This window comes from Numida meleagris, chromosome 2, assembly GCF_002078875.1.
Source record: "Numida meleagris isolate 19003 breed g44 Domestic line chromosome 2, NumMel1.0, whole genome shotgun sequence".
Lineage (NCBI taxonomy): Eukaryota > Metazoa > Chordata > Aves > Galliformes > Numididae > Numida > Numida meleagris.
Window position 1 is genome coordinate 60799939 of NC_034410.1, and position 23646 is coordinate 60823584.

Below are 23646 nucleotides of genomic sequence, written 5' to 3' on the forward strand. Positions count from 1 at the left end.
AGGAGTTAAGTTTCCTCATTGGTAATGAGGGGTGAAGAATAACATGGGAAAGTGCTTCACCTCTAGGAAACATTTCCTTGTAGTTGTGTCTATCAACATGTAATATTCCACTACAAGTTACAAAAAAGCATGTCAGTACTTCATTTTGTCTCAAATTGCTTGCTATTTAGATTGCAATTTTCATCCTACAGACCAGTATCCACATTTTCCCCTTAACTGAAACACACAAATGATGAACGTGTATTTCTGGAACCAAAACAGTACCTGAAGAAGAGATCTCACCATATTCACAACTACTTTCCTTCAACCTTGTTAAGATTTGGCTTAAACTGCTTCATCCACACTCAGTTGCACCTAAGACTACTATTTTGACTGAAGATGAAAATTAATTCATTCTGTGGAATTATACGTGTGTGGTTTTTTTAATGGTCTCGTACAAAAAAAGCAGCTTAATAAACTCATGATATAGTATTCAAACTCACTGAAGGAAAGGCATTATTACAATCTGCTTAGTAAATAAAATACATAAAACACCAATGAAATCCATTCTTGCAGTTATCAGAGCTTTGACTCCATTTCAGCTTCCTCTCAAATGGCAATACATAACTCACTCCCTAACCATCACACAATTCAAATAGACAAACTGTAACCAAAGTAAATCCTCATGTCCAGCGTTATAAGAGGAATACTATTAGAGTCACAAAAACACCGTACCTTAAAACCAGAAAGCTGCACAACACAAAATCAGGGCTACTTTCTTAGGTCTGTGTTGAAGGTTTAGAACTGGTTAAATATTGGTTTCCTTAAGAAGATGAGCACAAACTTCATATTACGCTGTTAGTGATGGTACACAGATCAGTTTCATAAACAGAAAATTAGCCACAAACTTAAAGAATAATTATTTGAAAGGTTTTCTCAAAACAAAGTTTTTGATCATAGAGGTACACTAAAAGCGTGAGGAATGTTTGTATCTTTAGCAACAGCATCTTCTAACAAAGCAGCAAAATTGTCTTTGCAGTAAACAATAAATTCGGTATTCTAACCTCCTCTAAAGATCATGCATTATTATACATTAGATTCACGCCACATACAAGGAAAACTTCTTAAAGTAATTGTCCCCATTTGTCCTTAACAATAAATAGTTAAGACTGATTTCCTATCCAAATACATAACTCTTTCTGCTACACTAACTAGGCACTGCATCTACCTATTCATAGCTGGTCGGCAGTAACACCGTACAAAGCAGAACACAACTGATTTAAAGCCATTAAAAGGATCTATATAATAAAAATTACTCAAAGGAAGGTTATTTAACATCTGCAAGGATGCCTCCTTGTCAAAGAAATTAGAATGGAAGAAATTTCATTGGCACTACAATTAAAATGAAGAATGAAGTTATCAATAAAATTTTATTAGTTACATACATTGCTTCCTTTAGTAGTAGTCTGACAGAGTTTAAATTGGCGAAAGACAGCAAGTACTTGAACAGAGATACCACGATAATCCCATATAATAAATAAGAATTGAGATGCTCAATGAAATTTAGAAACTGTGAGGGAAGAAGTTTAAGGGTGAGGTAATGTCATAAGACACTTGAAGCTACTGAATACAATGCTTTGTGAGAGGGTTGGGTTGGTTTTGATCTAGACAAATATTTCCAAGTCGTCAAACACAAATGTTTTAATGTCTGTTGAATAAAACATTATATCAAGTAACTAAATTCATTCATAATACCAAAAATAGAACAAGAACAAAGAGAACCCTTTTAATCTTCTCCCCTAAAAAATACATATAGCAAGGCACATTAGGAGAAATATCTTCAATTATTTTATTATTCCATTAGATTTAAATACCTGAAACCATTTTTTCCCATATCGTAAAACAATGGGGAGAAGTTTAAAATGCCTTTTTACAGATGCAAAAATTTAATTGTCTAAAGTGCAGTGATTGTTATCTCAAAAACTTCCAGCAGAAAGTAAAAAAAATAAAAATCAAACCATGAAAACTATGTTTTGAGAACATTCAAAGTAATGAGAATATATGCATTCAGTCACATTTTAAAGCAATTCAAAGCCAAAGTGTAATATTAAAAACATTTATAAACCTCTATTTTATCTTGTTCCCTTCATAGCCTGTAACTCTGTACATTTTTTTTTCCAAAAAAAACCAACCAAGAAAACAAACCTGACAATACTTTTAAAGGAAAGAATTATTAGCATCCTTAGCATGTAAAAAAGCCAAACAGCTTACATGGAGGAAAATAATGGCAAATGAGTAAATTCACTGTAACATATTGAAGCACTAAGCAATACATTTTGATTGTAAATTGCATTTGAACCATATTCTTTTAGCTGTACAGAAGATGCCAGTGATTTCTGCAGTTCCAAAAGTCTCTTTGACATCTTAACAGCAAAACCTTTGGGCAATGTACTCCTCCTGTCAGCATTCATAACCAACTCCCGAAAAATATTCAGTTGAACGAAGATGTAAAAGATGCCTTACTCCTCACATAGAACATCGTGCCCTTTAATTTCTGCACTTCATAAATAGCATTAAAATTTCTATTCACTCCAAACATTCACATTTAAGACATCTCACATGCACAACACTACTGTTCCTTTTGAACTAGAAAAGCACAGAATCTACTGAAAGCTACAGAATGGAAATTTCCAGGTATCTTTACCTTTCCAAGGATACAAAGTGTTCAGAAACAAGGTAGTAAATGCATCAGTTGTGCCCCGCTTCCAAACTTTTGAAGTAAGATAACTATTTTATTAAACAAACATCTTTGTTCAGTAGAAAACTGGTATTTTTCTATCCCTTTCCATTTGTGTCATAGGTGAACTTTCTTAAAGTCTTTGTTACATTTGCCTGTTCTTTTAAAAAAAATGTGTACATTTAAAAGTCCTACCAGTACTTAACTAAATAAAGGGAGCTTACTTGCAGCACGTAGCCTTTCTAGGGTTTTCAGAAGGGCTGGTAACCGTCTGTAATTTTAAGACAAAATAATTTCAAGGAAAGCATCATTTTATGATGCATATACAACAGACTGTACCTCTTTCACAGAGTCTCCTTAAACTATTAATGTCTGAAGAGTCAAGCCCAGGAAGAAACAATGCGCTGAGCTTCAAAAAACTGCCACAAGTCATTCTAAGATTGTGGCAATTGCAACAGGGTTGCTCCAGTTGTAGTTCTTAAATCCCATCAATATTTATCCGCAGCTTGAATCAAACCGAAGTGTTGTGTTTAGTGCTGAATAAGAATATTCTGAGATATTCTGTTAGTACAAAAATTAGTTATCTTACTATTCCACTTGAAATCAAACACAGTGTACATTTACAGCATTCTTCTATAGCTACAATTTCAAAAAGCTTATCCAATCAATAATTAAGAACTGAACTCCAAGTTTGGCACATGCAGCAGTTTTCAGGAGTGTCCCTTTATTTTATTAAAACACTGATAAGAACAATGATCCCATTACCAAGCATTAACCTGACTGGCAGCTGCTCAAGGTGCTTTATCTCAACTTTGTGCACGAGGATTGCACCTTGCCTATGACTGAGGCACGTAAGGCGCAGTGCAGAAGTACAACAGTTCAGACACTAGAGGACAGTCTGTTCATTTGACTGAACCTCTAGATTTGTAGTGCTTGTTCCACATCGCTTCCTTTCTCTTGCACTAGAATTCAAGTTCATAAACTGATGAATCCACTTTCGGGAAGCTTCTCTTCAGATTAGAGATTTTTTTTAGGCTAGTTGACATTATTTTTACATAAGTCTCAAAGTGTTGCAAGAATCCTTGAAAATGATATAATTAATGTCAGTACTGTCTGTCCAACTCCAAAGACAAGAGCTTCTAAGGGAGCCATATTCTTTCCCGCTACTCTGTAAATTCCAGCTACTGCAGCACCTAAGAATCACAAGAAAAATAACGGTCAAATTACAGAAGTAAAACTAAGGCTGAAATACATGACAAAATTTACTGTGTTTATGCATTAGCTATTTCTAGAATATTACCAAACACTGTATTACTTCATGGCATTATGCAATTATTTAGCCTTGCCTGACTTTTTCTAGTTTCAAAGGCCTTCAGGGATAATTGTCCCAAATGAACCAGATTAACTGTTCCAACACAAGCTTTATTAAAAAGAAGTGAATCTCACTATTTCCCTTAAGGTATTTTCAAATGTATTTATTTCTTTCCTTCTTTTAATTTGAAGAATTAGCAAAAAATCTCTAAAATGTGCATATAGAATTTACTAAGTCCAAACTGTGATTTAATTGTCTTTGTACGGACAGAGAGAAGACAATAACATTAAGACTGCGAATGCCTACAAGATAACTAAAAAATGTACATGTCTATCAGTTTCATTTAATATTTCAGTTAAACAATCAGGTCATAATGTGCTAATTAGCTTTGACTTAAACTACTAAACCATTAACAATTGTTCAGCAAATCAAGCAAAACATGAAAGAGATCAAGATGTCTTACATAGTAATTCATGAGTACGTACAGGGGGAAGAATTTAACTAATACCATCAGATTTTCAGTTATGTAAAATTAAGAAACCATTTCTCCTGTACAGTTGCATGCAAATTCTCCTCTGAAATATGTAACACCAGATGACCAAGATTAATCAGCAACAAAATACTGCACTGAAAACAAAGTCACTTGCTCCTAACTCCCTCCTACTGCCTTTCCCATGGTGAATTCTTCACGTGCATTTAAAGAACAAAAGCCACAGAGCAAATTAATGGTTGCGTTGACTTGAAATAAGCACCTAAGAAAATCTTTACATCCATCTTTCAAAAAATATCATGCCAGTAAATAACATTTTCTTCTCAAATTACTTCTCAGTGTAAGGATACCAAAATGTTCATGCAAAATAGAAAAAGAGGCTTGTATACAGCTGTGTCTACAGGTAAAAACATAACAATCCATACCTGAAATTTACCTAGAACAGAGCTTTTTTTTTTTAGTGTTTTCTGAACTAGTATCTGCTGTATAATGCTTATTCCCTTGCCTGAAGAAAACACTGAATTTTTCAGTTATAGACCTTTTGTGTGCAATGTCTCAAATGCCATTCAATTGAACGTTTTCAGAGAACACAAAGGCTTTTTCCAACCCAAAGAAAACTGAAAAGCCACCACAACTTTTGAAATAAATGCCAGGAATTAAAAAAACATTGGAACTTGTTGCTTATTCACTATAGGGAATAGTCTGCAGAAATGATCCAAAATCCATTTGTGACATGGAAGCAAGTCCCAACAGGTTTTCTAAGATGTCATCTGACATTAAAAAAAAGAACACTACCTCATTATTACAAATGTTTTAGGAAGAGTAGAATTCACTACTAATTGTTTCTTTAAGAAACAACCTGTGAAGCACATTTTGTATAGAAACAAGTCACGAAAATGCTAGCCTTACGTTATGTCACTCAGCCACCTTGTGTTAGCTTTTCCATTCATCCCCTGGCTATCGACTGTCAAAAACTGAAAGAGATCCTTGAGAATGAGCCCAGTACTGACATTGAGAGTTTAATCACCTGAATAATTTTAAAGTGAATTCAAATTAGTAAGATTTATTAACCAGTAGCATCAAATCCCAGTATCCCAATGACAGCAGTGTCTGGCTTCTTAAGAAAGCCTTGAGATATGCTGGGGGAAAAAAAAAATCAATAATGAAAACAAAAAGTTTTGTACTTTGGTAATCATGTATTTATGTTTGTTAGATAACAGTGCAATACAAGCTGTAATGCATAACCCAGGGAAACTGGTATAGAGCCAAAGAATACTACAATAGGTTGCCAGTGAGGGAAATGAGAACATCTCCAAAAAAGAGTGTGCATGGTAGGAGGAAGAAGAATAGACCCTCTGGGATAAAATGCAACTAAAAATCTTTGCCTCAAATTGCCTGATACCTAACTGTTCCTGAGGCTGTTTTTGTCAGCATCACCACTGTTCACTCTGGTTATTGGTTTTGTTCTGTTGTTTTCAAACACATTGCTATATGTTGGTAAAAGATCCCCAAAATGCATAAGTTCCAAAGGCCTATCATGAACAAAATTACGCTTGTACCATTTATCAGGCTATATTACGTTCACCTACACAAACAATGCAGAAGACTGGAAGTACAAATGGAAATAGAAGTTGATTTGCCATTTCAATGTCTTAAAAGCAGGATTGGGCCTATTTAAGGATAAATACTTGTTTATATCCTACTTTGCTGCACAGTAGCAATTAAAAAATCCTCTTTTAAATATTTTATTTGCCTTCAGAAGTTCCCCTCAGAATTTCTTTTAGCATGAAATAGCCCAGTGCTGTCCAGAAATGAAAATACCTTGACATTTTTGGCTAATCCAGTTTCTCTGTGCAAAACCAATGAGAATAACATAAGTCTACAGTGTAAGCTCAGAGAAGTTCCCTGGTGAAATGTATTATTTACACATAAACAGTACTGCTTACTCGTTAAACATTTTGACGTGTAAAACTGGAAGCCAAAAAACACAACTGTGTTGCTCCTCTTTTCATGAATAGATAAAAGAGGCAAAGTAAATTCATGTCAGAAACACTGAGATTTTCCCAGCTCTATAAAAGTCTCTGCTTGGATATTCAGCTTTACATTTCCTATCTTTTGTTCTTCAGAAGAGGCCGTACAGCTGATCTAATAACAGAGCCACTGCTATTTTAAACACAGGACAATTCAATATCAGCATAACATGCAATATAAGGTATCAGTTGGTTCAATACGCCTTACCTTTGAAGGAAAAAAAACAAAATGTTGTTAAACAATATAATTTCAGGCTGGAAAATATACAGCAATTAAAACATCATTTTGAAGAAAGGCCCAAGGAAGCCTATTTTTAATCAAATTTGAAAATTAATAGGCAATATGCTTTCTTAGACTGAAAGTTCTTAAGAAATAATCTGCTACAGAACAACCCTGAGTGTCTAAAGCTGATAATCTGCACAGCTCGTAGACAAAGGCAAGAGTATTTGCCCACAGTTTAAGGCTCTATGATGGTCCCTAGATTTCCAGTTCCTTACCTTCAAAGGCTCTACTGCCTTTCAAGTTAAACCATCTAGTCAATAACACTTAGGATGTCTGGACAGGAACTACTGTTCAAGTTACTACAGGCACCATTCAATCGATTGATTGCAGCGTTGAGAACTCCTTACCAACATTGTTTCAGACAATAAGCACAAGCTTATTTCCAACAGACATAATATTCTCTTTCCCACTCCCCACCCCAAACAGAAAACTCACTGTTTTCCCATCTGTTTGATAAAGATACCGCAGTCCATTTATAAGATAGATCAAAGTAGTTTATATGATAAAGCCAAAAGTTACTGATTTTATGGCATACATTTCAAGATTGAAACATAATGGAATTTCTTAGGAAATGTGGACAACAGTGCCTGAAACCAATAAGTACATGAAAACAGCTAAGCAGCAGTTCCTGAAAATGTCCTTGGCAACACCACTTGTGTGCTATATTTGGTCAAGTGTAACACCTCTGCACTTTATAACATGATACAGTTTTACTTTCTGCAATGTTTTAACGATCAGCACAGGTTTTAACTTTAGCTCTATGAACCTCGTATTTACTCATCTTTCAGCACACTGCGTTAACACAAAAACATATCCACAGATAAGACACTTATCCTAGTGCGAAGAAATAAAAACTGTAGAATATTTCTCAAGTGGTTGACTCTGGAATAGCACCATTAGAAATGCTGTAACAGATGCTCTTGTCAAAGAGCACTGTACTTAAGTTAATAGCACACATAGCTCAGTTGCTTTTTTTTTTTTTATTTAAGGGGAAGAACAGAGCAGGGATGACAACTACAGTCATTCCTCCTTATCCCAAATTAATAATCAATGGAACTGGGGCCTCATTTCTCAAAGAAACTGGTGGCTTTAAGGGTACTGATATGTGAACTTGATAAAAAAACACTTGGCCAAAATCAGCAACAATTACAATAGGACAGAACTGCAAATTCAGATCCTCGAATGATATTACTTGTTGACAAAAGATATTTGAATAGCTTGGTACACAAAGTAGACAAAATGAAAGAGTAAGACAACCATCTGCTAACAATTCTGGAATCATTTTATCTTTACATAATAGGAAGAACAACTTAGCCATCATATTAATTAAAATTGCTATATAATTAAGGCAAAATCCTTAATAATTAATTACCAAATCATTAAGAGAAAGTTTGTTTTAATGTATTTTTAACATTAGATGTAAGTAAGTAAAAACACAAAAGATAGACTTACTGGTTATCATTGCTCCAGTTATAGAACCCAGAAATCCAATGCTGACCACAATGACAGAGATCAGCCTCCCCTGCCTATGCCTCTGCAGCATCACAAACATTAATACTCCCACAGCACCATGGACAAAGAGAGAGGAGAAGAGAGCCCAGAGGAAAACCCAGTACCACATCTCTGAAAGAAAGCAGTCAAATAAAAGATTAATGTTTCTCAGGCAATAACTTTATAAGAGATTTAGAAACATCGCATACAATCAACAGTAAAAGAAATGCAACACTGATTTCAGTCTTGAAAGGAGTTAACGTGCAAACACCAGCCTACAATCAAGACACTATCCTCTTTCAGCAGTCTATCTTAAAGGAATAGTGCTATTGTGATTTGAAAAAACAAACAACACAAAAGAGTTCTGGTACAGTTTTTTTGTAATAATAGATCTGATTAACAAAGACCATCATTCTTTCAATGGTTTCTTTAGTCATTAATTGTAATTTCTTACAGAGATATTGTAACTACAGCTGCAGGATGAAAACCCCTCTGAAAGGAAGTAAACCAGAAAAAAAAAAGAACTGTCTTTTATGAGAAAAGAACTGTCTTTTACAAGAAAAGACCACATCAAGCTAACATCAAATAGGAAAAGCGAGATTAAAGACTTCAGTTCATTTATCAGGGAGCTGCAAAGGAAACATTCCACCCAATCATCTTCAAAAGGGAAAAACAGAAATAATACTTTTAAAACAAGAATTTTTAACACATCTGCTTCATTCTAATTGATTTGCACAGTATTTTATAGAAACAAGTAGCCACCATTATGTAAATTACTGAGCAAGGACAGGAGATCATGAGAACGTGCAAAGCACAAGCAATTCTAAAAATGGCAGGCATCACCATTACTTTCAAAGAAAGGAACAGAAAGCATCAATAAATCTACATATAAATCAAAGGAGCTTGCTCATTTGGTGATAATCTTCTAAAAACATATAATTCAAAAGGATAAGAAAATACAAGAACTGAAATCCTAAGTGTATCCATATTTTAAAAAAAATGTCAACTATGCTGATGCTCATGTGTGCCCCTATTGCAAAATCTAGCAAGTCGGGAGACATTTTCACAGTTGACATAATTCCAAATTTAATTACAAGTTTTTGCTACAGTTCCCTCTAAAAAAAAAAAAAAAAAATGTTTCCTTACAATAGCAGGATACTATTTATCAGGTAAGCCTGTATTATTGCAGCTTGACACACCTTAGTTATTTGAGCTAATTTAAAAATACATAAATACATCATATTAAACAAATCATATTGTGAAAGTAAGCTGAGAAAGAATGGTTGCTACACGCCAACTTTAGCCTTTGGAATCTGATTTCCATATGGAATGTATAGCCACAATACACACATATACTAAGGGTGGCTCTAAGCAGCTCTCTCAAGGCCCTCCATCCCCTTACCCTCAGCCCCAAATTGCTGGGTCACAAAAATTTCTGCAGGAGGATAAGGACCACAGCTCTCTTGTAGTAAATGCCTCGCTCTCAGAAGCTATAGAACAGTGGCAAGAGTGCCACATCAGTCTACAAATATCTGACAAACCCCTTTACTGGGTGTAACGCAGCAAAACAGCAGAGCAGCAAGGTCCCAGGCAACAGCGAGTGAGTATCCACATATAAGTGACAGCAGAGGGTGCAGAAATTAGAGAAAGAAACTGCTTACCTTCAGAGGCCTGTAAGGTCCTCAAGTAGGCAGGGATCTCCAGATGAGAGACCCTTGCCTTCAATGCCAACCCTTCAGTGAGGTCTGGGAAGGGGTGGATCCTGGCTCCACCCCTTCTGGTCACTCAGGTACATTGTGTGCAGCTGAGCTCCCCTGGGTTGGCCCTGCCTTTCTATCAGGTGCTCAATCACTGGTTCAAGCTGTGACTTAGCATTTCCACTACACTACATTTAAGAAAGTCTGACTAATTGCTTATCTAATCTGCTGTGGTCATAGATAGCTTAGGAGGGGAATCTCTCTTGCAGTCTAAACAGGCCCCATCTGTTACTAACACAGCTTCGGTACTCCCATCATTTTTTTTGCTCTGTTTTCCTCCTAGTGGCAGCAAGTCAGCAAGGAGATTAACCAGAGGATCTGTCAATAGGAAATCTTACAATCCTACTAGCACTTATGGTAAATACGAATTTAGAGAGGGGAAAAAGTTCACCTTCCTACAGATGTAAATTGCATACAACTTTGGCAAAAAAATCCTGTTTGAAAGAACACTATGAATCATTTCTGCACAAGTCCTGAACCTCCTCCATTCTTATAGGCTGCATCAGAAGAGTTACCCTTTCACTGGGAAGACCCTTTCGTAGAAAGATGTTAAGAAAGGCATCACAAATCAGACTCCCAATGGCTTGATACATTATTCTATCAAAATGATGAAAACTAAGTTCCTGCCCCACGGTAGGAGCAAGACTGGGCTGTTAAGAGACTGTTAGCATGGACTAAGCAGACTATAGTTTAGCAATAAAATGAGCAGGTCCTCAAGCCTAAACCACTTTGGCCAAAGGGGTAGTGAAAAATGCAAGCTTTATATTCTACATTACCATTTGAATAACCACAAAGAACAGAAGTTATAGAAAAGCACTTCAGTATAGGAACTAAGAAAGCATTTAACAGCCACGAGTAAGCATTTCCAAGCTTGTAGATGATGATGAGCTCTGAAGACTTTCAGTCCTGGAAGATATATGAACATCTTAGATCTTACACTTTAATCCTCCATGACAGCGTGGTTGAGCCATCTGCCAGATTACTTGGAGAAAACAAAACTAAACTGCTGGAAGTTCAACACAATGTTGAATATACCATTTCAAAATTAACTTGTTCTTATACATAAAAGGAGGCTTTGCACTGTTTACCAGTAGCTATTGTAGTAGAGATGCTACTCGCTTTCTGGATGTGGCATTCTTCCCTGCAATCAAGTCAGCTACACAATTTCTGTATCACAAATTTTATATCAGATTATCCTGATACACAAAATACTCCAAGTGAAGAGAAACTTGTGTTGTCAGAACACTGTCTTGACAAGGTTTTTGTCTTAAGCTTTCATTTTTCTTGATTAAGATGAACGCAAGAGATGAAACTTCTACCTGGGAAAAGCGAGAACATCTTACAGTATTATTAAGGTTAAAATTATCTGACACCACAGTGATGGACTTGGAGTAGGCATTTCAAATCCATGGGCGAAGAAGCAGCTTGGTTCTTACGCAGTGTTACATGACAACTGGCAGTTTCTGTATGCCGTAAGATTCCCTAGCACTGCATAGGTATGACAATGGTGTATTGATCAAGGTTACCCCACCAGTTTTTCTACAGTCTAAACAAAAACTTCAGGAATATGTGTTGCTGTGGGATACTGAATTTAGGTAGGTATCAATTTCATAAAATTGCATGAAAGTGAGATAACCGTTTAACTTGAAATCCAAGAACAGAATACTGGTATCTTAGCCAGGAAGGGACCTGAGATTATGACAGCCTGCTAAGCAGCCAGTCAACTAGAAGTTAATGGTTAATACGTAAATATTGTCTGGAGAGAAGTAAAGCTGTTGGTATTGCCATTGCAAATCTGAGGGGGCAGTCCCAGTACACTGAATGCTGCAGTTCCATTTTCTCTTAAAATGTCATGGTAGCTGAAAAGCTTGGACTGGAACTGCCCAGCTTCCTGCTGGAATCTGATTTAGTTAGTCATCATCATCCCTGCAGTTTCCACAGAGTTTACGAGGCACTGCAATGCCCCTTAGGAAATCAGTGTTTGTGGTCATTGCTGACTGTCTCACCAGTGGAAAAGGGAATTGATTTTCAGTCATAGGAAGACTTGTGGCAACAGTATTCTTAGAAGAAAATAAAAGATTATGAACGGATTAACTACTCTCCTTGTAGCTAAGAATACAGTAATATTAAGAAACTCCTCACACAACAAAATAACCGCATAGTGATCAACTACTTTGATCTTACTTAAACTCCAAACAAGCTTCAAGGAAAACTAGTATCATGCTGCATTTTATATTCGGGGCAGGAGACATCAGAATAGAACCAGTCTCAAATGTCCTGTTGGGTAAAGAAATATAAGATGGAGTCCTTTGGCACACACTTTTTTCTCCAATTCCTTAAAGCAACATACATACCAAATGATTCAAAAAGAAATTAGAGAACATCCAGAAGTATTTCTTGCTCCCCACAAATGCAGCTGTAGCGTTTAAAGAATCCAGTTATAGACCAAAACTTCAGAGGCTTAGATTTTCGAGTCACTAGTGTTGTAAAGTCAGCAAAGCAAGAAGTGCAGGTAGCATTACATGCATTTGCAATATCCCAATACTTTCTCATTATATATTATTTCTAATATCTTCTATTTTTGCCAGACTGACTACAGATGCTAAAATCTGTAGGTGTCCACTTCACAGCAGTTGGAGGGGAGTGGGTAGAGGTCAGAAGCCTTCATATCTTCATCTGGATATGATGAAGAACACAAAAAGTTTATTTAGGAAGAAGACACAGAAGGTAGAAGTGACAGGTGTGAAGAAACGGGTTAGGAACATCAGCCTGTTCAGTTTACCATCCACCAGTACCCCCAACTTCTTTTCAGCAGGGTTGTGTTCAATCCTCTCTTCCATCAGCTTGTATTGACAACGAGGGTTGCCATGACCCAGATGCAAGACCTTGCACTTGGATTTTTTGAACCTCACGACATTCACCTGGACCCACTGCTGGAGCCTGTGTAGGTCTCTCTGGATGGCATCCTGTCCCTCAGGTGTGTTAACCACACCACACAGCTTGGTGTCATCCATAAACTTGCTGAAAGTGCACTCAATCCCAATGTCAATGTCATTGATTTTAAACAGCCTCAGTCCCAGTACTGACCCAAGACACCTCTCATCACTGATCTGGACATTGAGCCATTGACTACTACTCTCTGGGCATGAACTTGCAACCAGTTCCTCATGCATCAAGCAGTCCACCCACCAAATCCATACCTTCAAGAGAACGATGTTATGGGGGACCTTATTCAAGTCCAAATAGATGACATCAGTGGCTCTTCCTTTGTCAACTGATGCAGTTACACTATCATAGAAGGCCATTAGTTTGGTCTGGCAGGACTTGCCCTTGTTAAAGCCACACTGGTTCTCCCATATCACTTCCCTCTATTCCATGTGCCTTAGCACAGCTTCCAAGAGGATCTGTTCCATGATCTTCCCCAGCACAGAAATGAGGCTGACAGCTCGGTAGTTCCCTGGGTGATCCTTTCCTACCCTTCTTAAAAATGGGTAAAGCATTGCCTTTTTTCCAGTCACCAGAGAATTCACCTAACTGCCAAGACTTTGCAAATATTATTGGCTTAGTCACTACATCAACCAATTCCCTCAGGATGTTGGGATGCATCTCATCAGGACCCATAGACTTGTGGATGTTCAGGTTCCTTAGGTGGTCACAAACCTGATCTTTGCTTACAGTGGAAAGAATGTTGCTCCCCCAGTCCCTACCTTCTTTTAGAGGGGTGTGTGAAGAATAATTGCCAGTGAGGACTGAGGCAAAAAAGTTGTTGAGCACCTCAACCTTCTCCTAGTCCACTGTTACCATCTTACCTGTATTGCTCACGGGGTGGGGGGAGAGGTACAACTTGCCTTCTTGCACTTTTCTTTTCTGGTTGATGTACCTGTCAAAGCCCTTCTTGTTCTTCATTGCACCTCTTGCCAAGTCCAGTTCCAGCTGGGCCTTGGCCTTCCTGGCCCAACCCCTACACAGCCTAGCAGCATTCCTATGCTCCTCCTAAGGTTCCAGTCCCAGCTTGCAATACCCATTTATTTTCTTCTTGCTCTCCAGTTTGACCAGTAGGTGCCAGTTCAGCCACACCGATCTCTTGCCTTTGTTTCCTGACTTCCTACAGCTGGGGCTATTCTTGTGCCCTAAGGAAAGCTTCCTTAAAGATCTGCCAGCACTGCTCTGCTCCCTTGTCCTTGAGGACAAATTCCCAGGGGTTATGCTGACTAACTCTCTGAAGAACTGGAATCTGCCTTGCCTAAAATTTAGCATCCTGATTTTACTTTTATCTGTCTGATAAACTCCATTATTGCATGGTCACTACAGCCAAGGCAGCCTCCAGTTCTGATGTCACCAATCAGTTCGCCTGCATTGGTGAGCAACAGGTCCAGTACAGCATTCCTCTGGTGGGGCTGCCTATTACTTGACTCAATAAGTTATCCTCAATGCGTTTAAGGAGCCTCCTGGATTGCCCACAGCTCACCATGGTATTTTTCCAGCAGGTGTCAGAAGAACCCTAGCAGGACAAGAGCCAGTGAGCATGATGCCTCCTGTAGCAGGTGGAAGAAGGCTTCATCAACAGGCTCCACTTCATCATGCAGCATGCAGTAGGCACAAACCACATCTCCCTTCATTGCCTCAGTCTATAACTCTCATTCATAGGCTTTTGACTTGCGTATGGCCATTCTTCAACTCTTCACACTATTTCATTCTTTGAAATGGGTACGGCATGTGTAGAAGGCAACTCCTCCTCTTCTCCTTCCTCGCTCGTCCCTTCTGAACAACTTGTAGCTGTTGATAGCCACACTCCAGTCATAGGAACCTCCCTAATGGGTTTCAGTGACAGCAACTACACCATGGTTTCCTAGAAGCAAGGTGGCTTCCAGCTCCTCCTGTTTGATTCCCAAGCTGCATGCATTGGTGTGGAAACACTTCAGCTGGGCAGCCAGCCTTTTCACCTTCTTGGAGGATAACTCCTTAATTCCTTTGAAGTATTTTCCTTGAGTATTCCTGTTGCCTTCTCCTACTGCCTCAGTGGTTCCTCATCATCATAAGATTTCAAGTGTGCTACAGTGTTGCCAACACATCCTGGGCAGCAGGATCCCACTGGAACCCTGTCCCTGCATCATAGCTATGCTGTCCCACACCTAATCATGGGCAGGCTCCCTATGCACCTTCCACCCCACTCTGAACCTAGTTTAAAGCCCTGACAACTTTTCCAAAATGACTCCTTCCCCTTTGAGAAAGGTGAATCCCACCCTCTGCCTACAAGCCTGGTGTCACGTTGTCCTGGTGCCTGGTGACACATTCTGTTGTCAAAGGGAAAAAAAAAAAAAAAAGAAGTCCTGGCAGCATCACCCGCCTTGACATCAAATTCATGCCTTATCACTCCAGATTTAGAGTACTACGGTAATTTAGTTAATTATAGATCTCATATCTAAATCTCATGTGTCATACACAAATCATATAATGGATAAACAACATGCATATGTTCATATACATATCACAGTAGGCATAAAAACCCTGAAAGTTTAGATTTTTGTAGTAGAAAAAGAGGTATTAAAGTATGTTCCGGTTTAGAATAACATTCACATCACTTTATCAAATCAGCTTATCACATCAGCATATCAAAATTTGAAGTTGGCCTCTAATAACTTTTATCTTGGTCAAATAAAAAAACAAAACTGCAAACTCAAGACTCAAAGTATATGAAAGCTAACACTCCCAAATAATATCTGCGTAGGTAGGTCACTCTGAAAGTAATGCCTCCTATTTATTTCCATGGAAACTACAGCAGATATAAAGAGCACGATTCCCAGCTACACTATTTTTCAGCATAGTGATCATCATTAGCTAATTTGCATGGGCAAGCTGATCAAGACACTCTTCATTTTGTGGTGTGACAGCTGCACACGGCTGCCTGGAACACAGCTCATCTTTCACATCGCTGTCACCACTGCTGAAACATACCACCCACCACCTCACTGTGCTAACATCCAGTTTTGCCCTCATAAATGCTCAACAAGCATTGATGAGTGCCAATGCATGCAATTTTTTCCACATGGAAGAATTCAGTGACACACTTCTGTTTCGCCTGCACTTCCATGTCAAACATCATGTGTCAGACTGCCCCTCTGCTGCCATCTATAGCATGGCAACAACATGTAATGGAATACTGGTGGGAAGGTTCAGCGTCAACTGCCACACCACCAACATCCACCTCTGATTTTGTGGTCTAACATTATAAAGTAGGAGGTATTACTTTCAGAGAAACTTTGTGTCATGGTTTTGTGATTTTTTTGTTGTTGGTATTCCACATCATAACACCATGTAAAGCACTGGCAGTTGAAGAGTTAATGTCCTGGTTTCTGTGGACTGCTGTTTTTGGGTGCTTGGTTCTTGGAGGGAAGGAGCTGCACTCCCCAGGGGTCTTTGTGTCTGGAGGGGCTGGTGAAGCCGCCTGGCAGACCGAGAGCTCTCTCTTCATATGCGGCAGAGAAGCATGTAGTCCCCCTGCAGCTTACGGAGTAAGAATCTCAGCTTTGAACTTTCTCTGTTTTGATTTGTTGGCCTCAATTTCGATATCTTATTTAGTAAACTAATGTTCCTCCTCAGATTGTTGCTGCTGTTTTGTTTCAGATCCGTTTACTATTTTCCTACCCTTCCCCTTTTCCCTTTGATTTTCCCAGGGCGTAGGTCCGCAGTTCCCCTGCCACATTAGTCACAGGACCAGGCCGGGCTGGCCCCTAAACCACTGACGCTTTTTTTTTCCTCCTTTCTCTCTTTTCTGGGCCAGTGGGCCTGCTGTCTCCCTGTCATGGACACAGATCCATAGATAACGCCATGACACCTTCAGGTGTGAACATGCTGTCCTACTACCTCTTAGCTTCAGTAAACATGGAGTACGTCCTTAGTCCCTCATCTTCAATGTTTTTTCTTTCCCTCTAGTTCTTAGCTTGTGCCACCATACGAATGTCCGTAACACTTCACAAGGACTGTTCCAAAAAACTGTTGTGTTATTTTCATCTGTGTATCCAGTCTACCACTGTTAGCTACAAAATTATTCAAGCAAGAAGTATCTGTGCTCTAAATACAAAGATACAAATTTCAGTCAACAAAGTAACACGTACTGAAGTTTGAATTAAGAAACAACATGATCCTATTAACTGGTGCACTGGATATTATCAGGACTGTAAAGTCAAAGGTGCTTGAGGTGTTAACGTTTTTGCCATGTTAACTGCAAGAGAAGGACTTGTGGAAGGGCATTTAAATCATAAATTAGAGACTAGTCCCCTGAAATTACAAGATAAGGCGCAATGACAATCTAGAAACTCAGGGGACAAATAACAGTAGGACAGAGTATAAGAAAAAAACATGCATGCATAAAGTAGACCCAGAGCATCTATGAGACACCCATAATCTCTTATACAAGCTCACTTTCATCAAACCAGTTTTTTGTTTTTGTTTTTTTTGTTTGTTTGTTTGTTTTTAAATGATTCACTTTTATTTCAAAACACATTAAAACAATTGTGGAGTCCTGAACTCATCACTTTAGGACATTATGTCCTAAGGGCATGGAGAAGAAAACTGACTTTACAAGCCATACAGCACAACACAAGCTTTTTTGTGAATTCCTCTGCACGCAGCAATACAGAGAAGACTGCATTCTGCCCCTGCCTCCTCAGTACCTAATGGAAAACCTGCTGGGACAAGAAGCTTCAATCTTTGGAACAAACAATAATTAGACTCAAACAAAACACCCACATTGCTTACAGGAGGAATACAAACATGGCTGAGTTCCCTAAACAGGAGGAGCATTTAAACATGAATATTTCCTATAATAGACACCCAAAGCGGGACATTTTACAGTACAGAATCAGTTACTATCTGACTTGTAGTAGCAAACCCTGATCTACCACTACCTCTAAAACACAACTGGTTCATATAAGTGGGCTGTTCTTGGATTTGTTGGGTAAGCTAACATAGCTTAGGATACCTGTTCCATAGGTAGTGGACCCTTACCTCCACCTTTTACAGTAACACTCCTCTTCCTTCCAGGTTAGGGCAGAAAGGTATGAAGCAAAGAACGTCACACTGGCAGGCCTAGGCTCAGCCACAAAAACAGCGCTTGCAGCGTTAGCTGTCAGAATGTGATGTGCAAGTGGCAGGAATTCAGTTGTCTGTAGCCTCCTGTGGTACTGTGGGCCATATAGTGTATCCTACATGAAAGGCTGGCTTTTTTTTTTTCCTATTAAAACTGAACCGGGTTTATGGTATAAAGGGAACAGTTCAACTTCTCATTAAAAATAACAACAACAATAGTAAAGCCATCTGACTTTGGCTGGAATTTATATCAGCTCTCCAGAAAGCACTGATAATTATTTTTTTTTAAAAAAAGGAATATGACTTTGCCAGTAGAGTTTTGCAACTTTGTGCAAACATAATCAACATTGTTTATCTGAAGATGAATTCTTGCTTGAACACTTTAAGACCCAAGTATAAATCACAACTTTTAGGCCAAAAAAAATAAAGAAAAAGCAGTCTTAAAGAATAATCATGGAACACTGCATATTTATTAATTTATTTTTCCAGTACTCTAAAGTTTTTCCTTATACATCACATAGACACAAAGGAAATGAATTAAGAAATTAAACAACACGACTAAATCATTCACACACTCATTTCTTAGCACGGAAAACCAGAACATCTGTTTTTAAGCAACATTTACTTCTCTATTTGGTAAATATTTTAACAAGAGTTCACATTAAATTTAACAGTTATTCATTATTATCAGTTACTACATTTGAAAAGTTTCCTACGGTACATCAGGAACTCTGTCCTATGTAGAAGACTAAAACCAGTCAAGCTCTTCATTGTTGACATGCCACACAACGGCTTATGGCTTTAAGGACAACCTGCATTAACATGTTCTCCACCAATGTTACTATGGATAAATAATTATTCTTCATATCCTTCATATTTAAAAGAACAACCATTCCACATAAAGAATATTTTATGCAACCTCTTGCTACACTGCAAAAGCACCAAGAAGCAGTTTTTCTTCCCAATCCTCAGCGCTGGGTTTCATAGAAATGCCTCTGTTGTGTAATGTTCTAATTAGAAAAACCTTAGAGGATGTCTAACACAAAGAGAAGTTAAATCCATTGTTAACTCTTCCCTTCAAGAGTACAACTTGTATTTTTATAGAGAGCACGTGAAAACAACTACTCAGAGAATGAGCTGTATTAGTACACCTCTCTAATATCTCTGAAATTTGTCAGACATATTTCAAACATTTCATTGATCACATTTAAAATGTATAACTTACTAAACTGAAAAGCATTAAGTAGAAAGAAAAGACTGTAAAGGTTAAGACAACCGTTTAGTTCACTACATCTTCAAACTTCAGCCACACCTCTAACTCCATCACATGTTTTCCATATTTGACAGATGTTTCCATGTATCATTCACATGGACAGAAGGAAAAAGGTGACCTAATATTCTCTTTTATAAATATTCAAAACATATGCCCTTAACTCAAGGTATACTATTAATCTGTCACCAACTATTATACCCCTAAAACAGTAGAGAGAATGTACTCAGCAACCCTTTGTTACAGATACGAAACCCCTTCTAGTCCAGAGCTGGAAATTTGCTGTTTCTTTCAAGCCTGGGCAGAACAGGGATCCACAAGACGCACCTCTCTGCTGCATGCCTGTGAGGTTGTCTCATGGCAGTTCTTAGGTCAGAATCTTCTATTCAGTGTGAGGCAGAAAGGAAAAAAGCCAGCTGTTGCCAAAACTAGCCACGGCTCCAATCTAGCAGGGAGCAGAGATCTGGCTCACTCACCCCTTTCAGAGCCTTAGCTCGACACAATGGCTCTGCCTTTAAGAATCCTTGATGCTTAAAACTATGCCTATTTGCCAGGAAACATCTGCCACCCCATTCACTTGCACCTCTCTCGTTGTACAGGGGTAGAAAAAAAAACAACATAAAAAAAGTCTCTTTCTCACACTCATTTCTGCTTTTTTATGGCTTATCCTTAAATGCCAATGAGCACACACCCACAACAAGAAGAAAAACCACCCACTCAAGCATATTTATACATTCACACACTTTCTACAGCCCGTTACTCACACGCTGCTACCCATGGAATCACAGAATGGCTTGGGTTGGAAGGGACCTCAAGGATCATCAAGTTCCAACCCCCCCCCCGCCACAGACATACGCCCCTTTAGCTTCTTATTGTAATCCTAAAACGGAAAAACACGCCGGCATCCCCACTCAGCTGCAGACCTTAGCTCCACACGCGTAACCCCTTGGCAGCCCCGGACAGCCAGCCCCACCCACACACGCGCGGCCGGGAGGAGCAGGCAGGCAAGGAAGGCATCCTCCCCTCCCCGCACCCCGCTGGCCCCACCGCCCTCCGCGCTCACCGGTGAGGTTCCGCAGGACGGTGCCGTGAGCCCAGAGGCTGAGCACTTGCTGCACCGACAGGTTGATCATGGAGTTGTCCCCCGCTTCCACCTTCATGGTGGCGCAGGGCGGGCCGCCCCTCAGCCGGGGGGCGCGGGGCCCGGTGGCGGCCTGGCGGCGGGGGAGCCGCGGGGCGGGGAGGCGGTGAAGGGGCCTCCGCGCCGCGGGGGAGACATCGAGGACGGAGCGAGGGGGAGAGATGGCGGCCGGAGGGAGCCGGGCGGTGGGACCGGACACGCTGCCGTTTCCCCTCTGCTCAGGGGCGGGGCGGGGCGGGGCCCGGCCCCATCGCCGCCGCTGCTGCCTCCTTCGGTAACGGCCCCGTCCCCGCGGGCGGCAGCATCACCTGCGGAGGGGATGGGCGCCGGCGGCGCGGCGCAGGCGCAGTGCCGACCGCGGGGAGCGGAGCGGGGAAGGGGCAGGGTCCCAGTGACCGTTAGGTCGCGCGCGAGCCGCCCGCCCGCCCCTGATTGGCCGCGCTCGGCCCCGCGTGCTCGCCGCGCCGCCCTCGCCCCTGCACGCGCGGCGCGGGTCGTTGGCGCCGTTACGCTGAGGCGCGGTGCCCGCTCACCTGCCCGCGTACGGGGCACGACAGCCACTGCGGCGTTCCCCCTCCCCCGTCCCCTCCAATTCTTAATTATATGGCCCTATGCCACAGCTACTGCACATTTCCAGTCTTTAATCAAACAGTGCTTCACAAGCATCGTTTGCCGTCAGCATCCTTTGATGTATGGATAGCAGAGGTGAAGTAATTGGCAGTATCACCTGCAGATTATAGATGAAGCTGCGGTGTATAAATGGGCTAGCGTCCTGCTGGATGCCAGTGGCCTGATTTTTCACATACACCATTGTGTGGCGTTCAGTTCAGGGAACCGCTCCCAGAGGCTTTTGTTTGCGGCTGACAGTGCTCGGCACCTCTGCCAGTAGGTGATAGGCAATGAAAGCACGCAGTGAATGGCTCCTCAGAGGGCTTCAGTTTGGCTGGCGAAGCAAGGCATCACCGCAGCACAGAGAGCCCATCTGCCCTGCCAGGGCCCCATTCCAAGGTGGAGGGACGGTCCTCCCTCCCTCTGCCTGCAGACTCACCGCTTGTGAGACTCAGTTGTGTGCTTGAGGCAGAGGTCCCACAGACACCAGCCTCCTGCATTGCACAGCGGTGATTCATTCCTAGAGCAGACCTATCCCATGCTTTAAATAGGGCTCTGTGGCAAAATAGCTTATCATTTATGCTTGAATGTAAGACACGCAATGAAGAGGCTAGAAATAGTTATTCTGGTTTATTCCTTTTAACTTTTGCGTTCTCAACTTTGAGAACAAACCAGCTTCCCTGCCAGAGTTCTCTCCAAATCCTCCTTCTTTTGAAACTATCAAAGATGCAAAAAAAAATGTTTGTCAAACCTCGGGTGTACAACATCTTAATCTCAATTGGTCGACTGCTTTTTGATCAAACACCACTGACATGCTTGGAGAAGCTCTGCTCACACTGCAGAATTGATTGCATGGCACGTACTCATCTCACATTGGGCCACAATTCTTCTGGCTTATTCAATGTAGTCTTCAGTCACATCATTCTTGCTTTTTGACATCTACCTCTGTTGCTGTTTCTTCTTAGGTTCAGCAATCCTTTCCTTCTCTGTGTAGGGTCCTGCATAGGTTCTGCTAAGACATGTGGCTTCTTCAGTCCTGCCTGACCTCCCACAATCCACAACCTGCCCTCAGCATGGTGCCCAGTGCTGCCTGTGGTCTCCTCAGCCTTACTGCCCTGATCTGCTTTTTGGCTCCTGCAACACCATTTATCCTGCTTTTTCCCTAGGTCTCTCTCCAGTGCTCCTCCAAGTAACTCAACAAATCACTCCCTCGGTGCTTTTGTGTATGTTAAATCCATTTGGCTTCCAAAAATGTTCTCGGATTCTCTCTGTTACATCCTCCCCTCTTTCATAGCCACTGAGGAGGTAATCTGCACAAATATTTGGAAAGTGCTTTTTGTTGTATGAATGTTGGTCTGACTGGATAACTGAAGAAAACTATTCTACTATTCAGCTATTGACACAAGCAAAAAAGGGTGGAACATGACAATGACATTTAACGGTAGCACAATCTGGGCCAGGCCATGCAGGAGGAATGAAGTGCTTAGAATGAAGCAGCAGAAATAGCCAAAATTCACTCCTACAAGCTGTAACATCATACAAGCAGGGACTTGGGGCCAGCACTTTGTCATCAGAAAGCACCCTCACCTGGGATATGTTGCCAAGGAAGATCTGAGAGTATTAACTCCCTGTGCTACTGTAGGGATTATGATGAGCCCTGCAGACAGCAACATACAGAGCAATGATGAGGACATAAAGGGATGCTGAATGAGGTTCCCAGTGGGGATGAAGCAGCATAGCTTAGGTTGGTGCTGAACCTGTGACCCAATGAGAGAATAAGGTCTACACCCTTGGCAGCGTCAGCAAGGCAGTGATGGCTGGGAAGGTCTTAAGGAGATGAAATGACAAGGGGCAGAGCTGCCCTGGTAAATAAAGCAGAAAAAAAGGGAAAAAAAAAAAGAAAGAAAAAAGGATGGGAACAAGATATTAGTGTTTAACCATAAAACATAGTTCCTTTGAGTTCTAAAGATTAAAAAAGAGAAGTAGCACTTCTGTAAGGGCCATGTGAGCCCTTATCTGACACATTTCACACTGCCGTGGAACCTTGTGTTGAGGGGAAGGAGACACAGAATCACAGAATATCCCAAGTTGGAAGGGACCCACAGAGATCATTGAGTAATGAATCCTGCCTTCACACAGAACATAAAAATCAAACGCTATACCTGAGAGCATTTTCCAAACACTCCTTAAACTCCAGCAACTTGGAGCTGTGACCACTGCCCTGGGGAGCTTGTTGCAGGGCCTGACCGCCCTCTGGTGAAGAACCTTTCTCTAACCTCCAACCTGCCCCTCCCCTGATGCAGCTCCATGCTGTTCTCTCAGGCCCTGTCGCTGTCACCAGAGAGCAGAGCTCAGCGCTGCCCCTCTGCTCCCCTCATGAGGAGCTGCAGCCGCCATGAGGCCTCCCCTCAGCTCCTCTGCTCTGGGCTGAACCACCCAAAGGACCTCAGCCACTCCTT

The 23646-nt window shown here is 40.6% G+C and overlaps 1 protein-coding gene across 1 annotated transcript; it reads right to left on the reverse strand.

Moving 5' to 3' along the window:
• On the reverse strand, nt 1378-20962 carry TMEM170B (transmembrane protein 170B). The gene is made up of 3 exons (XM_021385694.1): nt 20501-20962; nt 8284-8454; nt 1378-3909 (listed from the first exon to the last, which is right to left on the reverse strand). Exons 1-3 carry the CDS (start codon nt 20595-20597, stop codon nt 3779-3781), a joined length of 399 nt encoding a protein of 132 aa, XP_021241369.1. The 5' UTR covers nt 20598-20962; the 3' UTR covers nt 1378-3778.